The 11,554-nt window shown below is 41.5% G+C and overlaps 1 protein-coding gene across 1 annotated transcript; it reads right to left on the bottom strand.

Moving 5' to 3' along the window:
- Positions 1-656: 656 nt before the first annotated feature.
- LOC133899438 (uncharacterized) lies at positions 657-1,031 on the bottom strand. The gene has a single exon (XM_062340427.1). It carries the CDS (start codon positions 1,029-1,031, stop codon positions 657-659), a length of 375 nt encoding a protein of 124 aa, XP_062196411.1.
- Between the last annotated feature and the right edge of the window lie 10,523 nt (positions 1,032-11,554).

The raw sequence follows: 11,554 nt of genomic DNA, 5'->3' as shown, positions 1-11,554 counted from the left end.
GGGGACGACCTTGATAAGGAGGCGAGAAGGAATGGGCAGGGGGTGCGGCGGGACTTAGGCAAAATTAGAGGCTAGGGTTTCCGCGCCCAATATTTATAAACATATCATTAGTGACGGGTGAATTTTATCACCTGTCACTAATGAGCGGGTCACAGTGACTGGTGGATTTACCACCCCATCACTGGGACATGGTAATTAGTGATGGGTGGTAAATTCACCCATCACAAATGACCTCTTTAGTGACGCGTGGTTATCACCCGTCACTTGTGATCATCCCTCTATTTACATGTATACTGGCTGCATCCTGAAGCAAAGTCAAAATTTGACAGCAAGATAATTCGATGATGAGAAAAATGTACTCAATTAGCTGTCTCACTTGCATTCTCAACTTAACATACTTTTCCAATTAATGAACTTTTTCATTAATTTAGGATAAGTAAGTTCATCACTACAAAAGAAGGTTCGGATTACACAAAAAAAAATAACCATCCAGACTACAAAAGAAGGGTGCTAAATCCTAGTTGCTAAATTTGGATTACCACCATAAACCTAGGTAAGTAATGGACAACGATTCATCAGTGTCGTCGAGGAGTCACCACCGGTGCTGGCCATCTCCTCATCATCCTCCTCCTCCACCTCCTCCTCGTCGTCGTCAGTCATGTCGGAGTCGCACATCTCATCCTCCTCCTCCTCCTCCTCCTCCTGTCGTCGTCAGTCACATCGGAGTCACCGCCCATATCCTCATCCTCATCCTCCTCCTCGTCAGTCATGTCAGAGTCGCCGCCCATCTCCTCATCCTCCTCCTCCTCACTGTCATCAGTGTCGGAGTCACCGCCCATCTTCACCTCTGCTGCCAAGAGGTGTGCGATGGCCTCATCACTAACAATGGCCTCCATCATTCCCTCGACTTGGCTTATGAGTTCCTCCTCATGGACAGCGTGAGCGATCATCTCATCGTTGGCAATCGCTTTCTCCATCTCATACTCCTCCTCTGCCTTCACCATCAAGAGGCCCCAATCGATGTTAGTCATCGTTGGGGGGTGGCACCAAGGAAGGTGATGCCAGGTCCTTGTCGTTGGTGACCATAGATGGCACTAGATTAGAGGAGCAGGGCGGTGGGTGCAGCAACGAGGAGGAAGCTTAGGATGTGTAAATCGAAGGCTAGGATTCCCGGGCCCATTATTTATAAACATATAATTAGTGACGGGTTATAGATACAACCCGTCACTAATGACCGGGTCTCTCTATCCTGGGATTCGATCATTATTTATGAGTGGTAAATTAACCCGTCACTATATATAACTTTACTGATGCGTGGAGTTCTCACCCGTCACTAATGACGATTTGATCATTACTGACAGGTGGTAAATTAACTCATCACTATCTATATCTTTACTGACGCGAGAAGTTCTCACTCGTCACTAATGTGCTCATCCATCTAAGGGATTTACCTGGATATTGGTTGCATCCTGAAGCAAAGTTAGGATTTGGCAACCATCTTCTCCTACAAACATATCCCAAATTTGAGGTTACATTGAAATTCAGACTTAACTGAATATTAAAAATATTACAAATTTTAGGTTACATTGAAATTCAGACTTAACTGAATATTACAAATTTGAAGTTACATTGAAATTCATACTTAACTGAATATTACAAATTTGAGGTTACATTGAAATTCAGACTTAACTGAATATTACAAATATACAAATTTGAGGTTACATTGATTCATGTATCATTTAGCATGTGACGGTCATTTCGTGCTTTCTTGACATTGATCCCTTTGTTATGGTCGGAACGTAGGTATGGAGTCTTCTCGTTCTGCACAACTTGTGGCATGATTGCAGTAGCAAAAGAGGGGATTTCATCAAATTGATTGTACTCGTCCTCATCAACCACGTTTTCAACTCCGACGATCCGTCTTTTCCCAACGAGAACCACATGAAGTTTCTGTCTGTCGTATTAGTCACATAAAACACCTGGGCAACTTGTTTAGCAAGTATGAAAGGTTTGTCCTTATATCCGACAAGTTTGAGATTAACGCTAATGAATCCGTACTTTTCTTTCATAATGCACTTTTTCCCGTGTACCCAAAGACACCAAAGCAGGGGTACCTTGAGTCCCAAGTAAGACAGTTCCCAGATGTCCTCTATCTGACCGTAGTATGTGCTATTGTGCATGTTGTTATCATAAGCATCTATACGGATACCGCTATTTTGGTATGTGCTTTTCTGATATTGGGCAACCGTGTAAAATGTGTAACCGTTTATATCGTACCTTTGATATGTTGTAATTGTGTATATAGGGCATGCTGCTAGTTTCCTAGTCAAATCACTTGTAGGAGTACTCGATTGATCGGTTCGATCTCAAAACCAAGTGTTGAACCTTTGCATATGTTGCTTCGCAAGCCAAGCTTCAATCTGCCCTGGATTCTCCTGAAGAAGCGATTGCTATGCTCGTTGATATATGGGGACACTTCGCTCATTTATTGCAACACGAGAAAATGAGCTTGGTCGTATGGGTTCAGCATAGGAGTAATTGCATGTTTCCTTAGAATTCCTTGCCCTGTGAGTCTACCCTCGTGGCGAGAATGAGGCACACCAATTGGGTTATCTAGGTCCGTGTAATTAACGCAGCACTCCACTACCTCCTCTGTAGAGTAACCCTGCGCGATGCACCCCTCAGAAAAAGCTCGATTCCTCACATACGACGTGAGAACGCCCATGAATCGCTCATATGTATACATCTGATGCAGGAACACAGGGCCAAGAAAATAAATCTCCTTCACAAGCTAAGCTGTGAGATGGACCATGATATCGAAAACGGATGGTAAAAAATACATCTCGAAAAGACAGAGTCTCGAAGTATCTTTTTCCTAGCTCACCTAGCGCTTCCATGTTTCTAATTCCAACAGCAGTCATCTGCGTCAACATCACATGGCAATCATGAGTTTTCATGCCGGCAACTATTTTCAGCTCTTTCACCGAAACAAGTCTTCTAATGTTGGACGAGTAACCGGAGGGAACTTTCACACCGTGCAAGAACTCGCAAAATTCTTTTTTCTCCTTCTTGGATAGGGTGATGCAAAATAGGGGTAGGAATTCCCCTTTATCCGTATCCTTGACATAAAGCTCCGGCCTTAAGCCCTAACTTCAAGGTCAACTCTTGCATTTTCATGATCTTTTGTTTTCCCATTCATGTTGAGCATTGTACCGAGGAGACTATCGCAGATATTCTTCTCTGCGTGCATGAGGTCAATACAGTGACGATCGTCTAAGTATTTCCAATAATCAAGCTCCCAAAGAATTGATTTGTTGTTCCACATTCTATTTTCATCACTCGTGGAGGATTGTTTTTACTTGCAAGGACAACATTGATATCCTTAACCTTATCATAGACATCTTGCCCGCTGAAATGCTTTGGAGGTGACGCTTTCTCCCTTGTGCCATCAAATTGAGGCTCCATTTTCCGATACTGGTGGTTCCTTGGAAGGAAACGTCGATGTCGCATGTACATTGTTTTCTTTGACTCGTTTAACCACATACTCTCAGTGTCATCTAAGCATTGGGGGTAAGCTTCACCTTTTCTTTTATTTTGCTCTAACAAGTTACGAAGTGCTAGCAGATCATTGATGGTGACGAATAACATGGCATATAGGGTGAAGTATTCTCGCTTGTACTAATCCCAAACATCAACGCCTTTAGACCAGAGTGCTTTAAGATCATCCACCAAAGACCTGAGGTACACATCGATGTCATTTCTAGGTTGCCTCGGACCAGGAATTGAGGTCGATAACATAATGTATTTTTGCTTTTTACAAAGCCAAGATGGAAGGTTGTAGATAGACAACACAATAGGACAGGTGCTATGTGAGGTACTCATGTTACCGAATGGATTCATACCATCTGTGCGCATAGCAAACCTAATATTTCTTAATTCTTCATTGAATCACCCAAATGTGAAATCAATGGTTCGTCACTGAGCTGAATCTGCGAGATGTCGTATCATTGCATCATTCTTACGACCCTCCTTGTGCCACCGCAACAATTGGGACTCCTTTTTGTTCTGGAACAAACGCTTCAAACGGGGAATTACAGGGAAATACCACATCACCTTTCTAGGAGGTCCTTTTCTCTTGCTGCCTTCCTCTACGTTGCCACTGTTATTTCTACGCTTGTATCGATGGGTTTCACAAATAGAACATTGATCTAGGTCTGTGTACTCTCCACAAAACAGGACACAATCCTCCTTACATGCATGTATTTTTTCTACCTCCAATCCCAAAGGACAAACTATCTTTTTCGCGTCATAGATGGTCTTAGGCACCTTGTTCCCCTCTGGTAACATGTCCTTTAGCAGATGCAACAATACTTTGAAACTCCTATCAGACCAACGATGGGTTGCCTTCAATTGCAGAAGCGTAAGCACCACAAACAACAATGTGTATTTCTCCTTACAGCAGGATAAAATGGTGTCTTCGAGTCTCGCAGCAGTTCCTGAAATTTGGCAAACTCACCATCACTATACTCCTCGTGCCCCTCAGCATCACGCAACATTTGGTCCACATTCTCCACGAAATTCATGTAGTCATCATTGAATATTAATATGTCTGCATCCCTAAGATAATCATCTATATCATCGGCTGGCGGGAGTCCTTGATTCATACTACCGTCTGGGAGGATATGATCCATTTTCCCTTTGTTAAAGGCCTTCCTCCCCGTGTTTTTTCCAAATGTGATATCTCTCTTTGAATCCATGCCTTAAACAAGTGATCGTACACACTGTCAGGTTTTTGGGAACTTCTTCTCATTCTTGCAATCATAGCATGGACACCAAATTGTCGTTTTACCCCAACCTTCCATATCCACCACCACGACAATCAAAAAAGACTTCACCCCACTTATGTACTCATTATAAGTACGCCAATCAAGGTACATCCAACTTCGGTCCACCATCTACAAATTGAAAAATATCGATTCTAAATAAAAATGACAAAGAAGATAGAATAAGTATAAAAATTCTAACTCAATTTAACTAAATTAAGTGTATACGTGTGTCCTAATGATATTCAAGACAATAATTAACATCTAAATATTATACATGTTATCCATGGCGAAGGATCCTAGCTAATTTCTAACAGGCAAATATAGGTCATAATCTCATTCGAGGGTATGTGGCCCGAGTAGGTTTTCATGCTCTTGTACGGTTCTGGAGAAAATTTTGGCAGCACCTCCCCGTTGTTCTCTAAATACACATCTCGACAACAAGCAGAGAGGGTGTATATCCGGAGAATAATAGGGAGATGCTACCGAAATTCTCTCTAGAACCAGATAAGAGCACAGAAACCTACTACACATGCCACATATCCTCGAACTGTCCAAAGTACATGGACAATTAGGGAGCATCTTCTTATAAATATGACGAGTTTTCAAGTCATATTTATAATCAAACACTCCCGAACGGGAGACATATGTTACGTATGTACACTAATTAAGGGGGACATCCACATATATCAAAATCTGAGAGAAGGAACAAAGTTGTTGATTCCAATTCAAACCCTAGAATCCACCATGCATATATGAGCAAGAGGAGGAGGAGGCACACCTTCGAAGGCCAGGGACAGACACCAACTTCAAATCACTGAGATTTGATTTGGCCTCAACAGAATCGCTAAAAAAGTTGCCCCTTTGCTGAGCAGTCGCGGTGGACAGACACTATCTGGTCGTGCTGCTCGGTGAATAAAATAACAGTAAACATCACTCATTAGTGACGGGTTATAAGGACACCCATCAGTAATGAGTGAGCCATTAGTGACTGGTCTCATAACAACCCATCACTAATGAGTTGCGTCGGCAGAGAGCCGCCAAGGCTACATTTAGTGACGGGTTATAAGGACACCCGTCACTAATGACTTAACATTAGTGACAGGTTATAAGGATAATCGTCACTAATTATTTAATATTAATGATGGGTGATAAGGATAACCATCACTAATTACACATTAGTGACGGGTGAAAACTAAAACTCGTCACTTATGACTTCTACAAGACGAGATCGACTTTCAGAATAGAGGCATGCATGCAAACAAAGAGTACTTAAACATCCCATTCAACAGAACAGAACTTAACTTCGATGGACAACATCCTAAAGCAATGTTAGGATTTCTCTTCACATTCAAGAACACAGATATACATCCAGAAAGTTGAGTTTAACTCAAGTCAGTCATACAATATAGTTGTGCATACATTACATACTTATGCAAATATCCATACATCATTACACTTGAGCACTTGCTAGAGCACATAACCTCTAATGTTTAACATAGTTGAAATCTACAATATTGTATCCTAGTACTTCATCGATATACATTAGCGCATGAATTAGTGCACTCTCTTTTGCTTGACATGGATGACCCAATGCTTTACCATAGATAGTAAACAATGTCTTATTAGCTGATTCATTTCCACTTAAATGAAACCTTATATCAGCCTGGAAGTTGCCTTCAGCAGTGAAGTCCACTTTGGGGCCATAAAAGCTTAACCCAAGATGCTTCATGGCTTGATCTAAGATAGCATGAAAGCTAATTGCCACAAAGGTGTTACCAAGAATATCCTACAAGCAAAGAAATAAAATTATGAAAATAATACACGCTAACAGTCATGTATATCAAAACAATGGGATTACATATTACTGTACCATATCATATTCATCGAACTGAGCAAGCCTCTCATTGATCAAAGCCAACTCCTCTTCGCCCTCCTCAAGCGCTTTTATTCGAAAATATTTGTAGTCAGGCAAAAAGAACCCATGCTCCTTAAGCACTTTCAGCACCCTTCAACGGCGATTTTTTGGGGATGCAACCAAATAGTGATATCCCTACTACTTTCTCCCCTTGAATGTATGTCAAAAGAGAAAGATAGCTTTACAAAATTCCTTCTATCTAGAGTGGATTGCACCAAAGGTACAGTACCACCTATAGCATGGATTATCTCTTTAAGAACACCTACATGATAGGATGATATGAATTGAGCATAATGTACTATAAACTCAATTAGACTGATGTGTCCTAATGAGTGTTACTATGAGCCTTACAATGAGGGAGAAAAAGAAAAAAGGTTACTATGATCAGTCTCGATCGTGGCCGGTGGGGGAACGTCGGTGGGGAAACACCTGGAGGGTAGTGTACACCTGGTGCGTGAGTCGATGGAGGAGTTGTCGGGATCCATCCATCGCCCTAACCCTAGTAGGTAGAGGGGGGCAACGGCGTACGTCGGGCTGTGGTGGAGGGGGAGGATGGCAGCAGCATCGGCGGCGAGGTGCGAACGATAGCGGCGGTGGGAGGAGGAGGTGAGCGAACATGAGCAGAGATGAGAGTGGTCGAGAGAGAGAAATGGACATATAAGAGTGGTTGAGCAGATAGGAGTGGTAGAAATTAGTGACGGGTGATAAGGACACTCATCACTAATGAGTCAGTTATTAGTGACGGTAACAACTACAACCCGTTACTAATTACTTTAATATTAGTGACGGGTCTAATAACGACCCGTCACTAATGAGTAGACTACATTTAGTGACGTGTGCCCTATATACCCTTCACTAATGACTGAATTATTAGTGACGGACTTTAATATGACCCGTCACTAATATCTTTAGTGACAGGTCGTTCCCTTGCCGTCACTAATGAACCCTCATTAGTGACTGGTCTTGCTTGGTCCCAGCTCAGGCCACACATTAGTGACGGGTCGGCACTGGACCCATCACTAATAGTGCATTAGTGATGCGTACTGAGAAGTCGTCACTAATAACATGTCTCCTTTGATGGTTTCTTACGTAGTGGTTGTTTGCTGTTCGGGTGCCACTGCTCTCCTTCGATCTGAAGATAGGGGATAATGTACTGTTCTAATAGTATATACGGCTTCATATTTGGAACCGTCTGTAATAAAGTGTCCCCACCTCCTCTAGCCATTTTATCAGATGGCTCATATTTATAGTCGTTTGTATTAATTATATGGACGGTACATGTTTGGAGTCGTCTGTGATATTCTTTTTATTAAAGACAGCTCCAAATACACGTCTATATTAATATTATAGACGGCTCTAATTTGGAGTCGTCTGTGATACTAGTTTTATTATAGACGGGTCGTAATTAGAGCCATCTGTAATATTAATACAGACGATTCCTAGCAGAAACCGTCTGTACTAAAAGCATCCCATCACTTCCGAAGAGGTCTTGTCATTATCAAAAAGGTTCTTGTTTAGAGTCATCTGTGATAATCTTTACACATACAGCTCCATAAAACCGTCTGTACAGGAGCGTCCCACTAAATCAATTATGTAACAGTGCTTGATTCTGAAAATATATTTCATGCATTAATTTATGTGTACAGTTGCATGTTTCAGTTAGAGATTTTATTTAGGTGACCTTCTCAAATTTTTGTCGTCAATACTTAAAACGCATTTATTTCAAGTGCATGTGTGAAACTAAATTAAATGGATGTTGAGAATGTGATTAGATTTCTCATTGTACTCGATGTGCGTCTAGGGTCAAACACTCAGACTCTGATATCATGCGTTCGCCGGATTTATATGTACAAGATAATAAATGTGCACTGTAAACCTTAATTAGTTATGCATGATCATCCCCAGAGAAACACGCGAATCTAAATTCAACATTAAGTTATATTTCATATATGTAACAACCGGTCGACAAACTTCAGCTATGAAATACAAACTTACTATTTTGGTAAAAACCTGTTAGATGTATCCTACTGAACAATTGCAATAGCTAATTCCTTACATAACGAAATACAAAGGTATAGTATTTTTTGTGGTCACAAGACAAATATCATAATTCCATTAGTCTTAACTTTCATACTGCGAATTTTTTATTCAACTCACTAAGAAAATTATTTAAATTGTTCGGTGGATACTTTTGTATTTCATTCAGCAATGAATTATTGTATTAATTATTCCGTTAGATACATATATCTAAACAGTTATTACCTAACTTGTTTTCTGGTTGTAATCCTGTTGACATGAGAGTTTCCAGTGTATCCAGATCAATGAGTTCAAATGTTAACAATTGCTTAATAGATCCTTACACTAAATTGCTTTATAAATCAACTGTAAGGTCAAATGAAACTAAATTCTGTAATGGAGGTAGTGATTGAACTTTGGATCGTGATTGCTCAACCGCCAGAGTAACAATAATGTAGTAAGATTTGAACATATTCATGGTATGAGCAACTGTAGCACATGTACTGTAGCATCACGTCTATTTTACCTTTTAGTTAGTTATTTGGAAGGATTAGATAGCATTTAGGAGACAAGTTTGGTATATTAGCATTTGAGTTAATTTGTTTAGAGATAAGATTTAGTAGATAAGTTAGAAGCCGATTGAATTAGTACTACTTAGAGATAGTAAGTTTGTTAGGAGATAAGTTAGGAGTTAGAACTGATTAAGAATTGTAATTTCTCATCTCTGTATAAAGAAGAAGCCGCACATTATTATAATCAGGCAAGAGAAAAAATTAATCTAAGCCTTCGTTAATATTCTTAAGTTTTCCTAATCTATAATCTAATCCTTCCATTAACAGTTAGCACCATCCAGCTATTCTTCCGATGATGTTTATCCTAACATTTGATATCAAAGATGTCATGTTCCAAAGCCAGGGGTGCTAGCTCCTAGGCCATGGAGGCTTTGGTCAAGCTGGTGGCCAACATGCAGAAGGACGTGAAGGCCATAAGAATAGCTTTTATTCCCAGATCGGGATTACTAAAATCAAAATATACAGTAAGACTCAGGACAGCGATGAAGATTAGTTTGAAATTGCTTTATTTTTTTCTAATTAAAGGAAGGGGATGCGAGCTCATTAGATCCATTTCACTTGGAACTCCAAGTCTTAAGCAAACTGGTTAAAGCCCTTGCCTTTCTCTGTAGCCGAAATAGATAGAAAAAAGGGGCAAAGCAATTCGACGTGTTGGCTCAGTAGGTGGTGGCTAGATCCTCACATTTAGCGGTGGTTGACAAGTGTTTGCTGGACATAGGGATAACAAATTATCCCAATTACTCGTGGTTAAATACCCAAATAGGGTAGGGTTTAGGTAGCAAATGGTACCTACAGGTATATTCGTGGGTAAAAATACTACACGACGGGTAAACGGATACGAGTATGGGTAAGGCATACCTATACCCACAAAAATGGTATACCCGCTATATAAATATCTCACCTTTAAACCATAACATTCTACATCATATAAATACCCCGCCCCAGCCCACCCCGCCATGCCACCATAGCCCCACCCCAGCCCGCCTCGTCTCGCCGCTGCTGCCCTATGTCCCCCCGCGCTACCCCATCGCGTCGCCCTGTCCCGCCCCAGCCCACCCCACTGCCATGTCTCGCCGCCGCCGCCGCCATGCAGCCCTTTGTCATGCCATGTCATCGTGCCACCCCACAGGTAAACAGGTATACCCGCGGGTAACGGGTTTAGGGCCGGCTCTTCGCCCGCATGCGTTCATGGGTATACCCACGAGTGGGTAAAAAACCGACGAGTACAGATATAGGTGAGCACTATCCGTATCCGCCGTACCCGATTGACATTCCTAGATGGACATTGCAAGTCAAATGGCAGCGTTGCAAAGCGGCACGCCCTCTAATGCAACAACCCATTCACCGACGGTAACCCAGCAGCAGCAGAAGTAGATGGCCAATCTGTCTTCTCGCCTCTAGATGGTGGAGTCGTCCCATCATCGCCACCTCCACCGCATGCTGGCTTTCTCAAGCCCAAGCAGGAGTGCCACATGTTCATCAAGGCTCTCAACACCATTCCATAGCCGAAGCAAAAGATGTCGCTCATGCAGTAGTCGTTGTCGTAGGAGAAGCAGGAGGTGGTGTTCGCGCAACAGTCATCATCGCCACGGGTGCAGAAGGAGACTATGTTCATGATGGCGTCCACTCTACTTGTGGTGGCCATAGTGTTGCACCAAGTGGTAGCATCCATGAAAGGCTGCATGTTGGGTGCTATGGTGATGCCCAATGCAGCTGCAGCAACACCCTAACTAGTTCTAGCAAGTCCAAAGATTACAGCAACATGAGGCTGCCAAAGGCTACCTCCATGGATGTCACCATAGCTCGAGGACGAGCTGTTTATCAAAGGAGGGAGTAATGTTATGGGTGTCACTGTATCACACATTACTATAGCATCGCGTCTACTTTATTTTTTAGTTAGTTATTTGAAAATATTAAATAACATTTAAGAGATAAGTTTAATACGTTAGCATCCGAGTTGATTTATTTAGAAATAAGTTTGAAGTCAAATTGAATTGAAGATTGTATTTTCCCCTCTATATAAAAGGACAGCCACACATCATTATAATAAGACAAGAAAAGAATTAATCTAAATTTCCCCAATCTATAGTCTAATCCCTCCCCTAAACCGACCCCGTTCGATTATCCTCCCGAAGTGTTTATCCTAACAGATTATATAAGAAATTAAGGGTATGGCATTTGCAAAGTAGTATTTGCACTTAATTACTAAGCTTAGACAATTAATA

Source organism: Phragmites australis, chromosome 18 (genome assembly GCF_958298935.1).
Source record: "Phragmites australis chromosome 18, lpPhrAust1.1, whole genome shotgun sequence".
Classification (NCBI taxonomy): domain Eukaryota; kingdom Viridiplantae; phylum Streptophyta; class Magnoliopsida; order Poales; family Poaceae; genus Phragmites; species Phragmites australis.
This window is presented reverse-complemented; position numbering and strand designations above follow the sequence as displayed.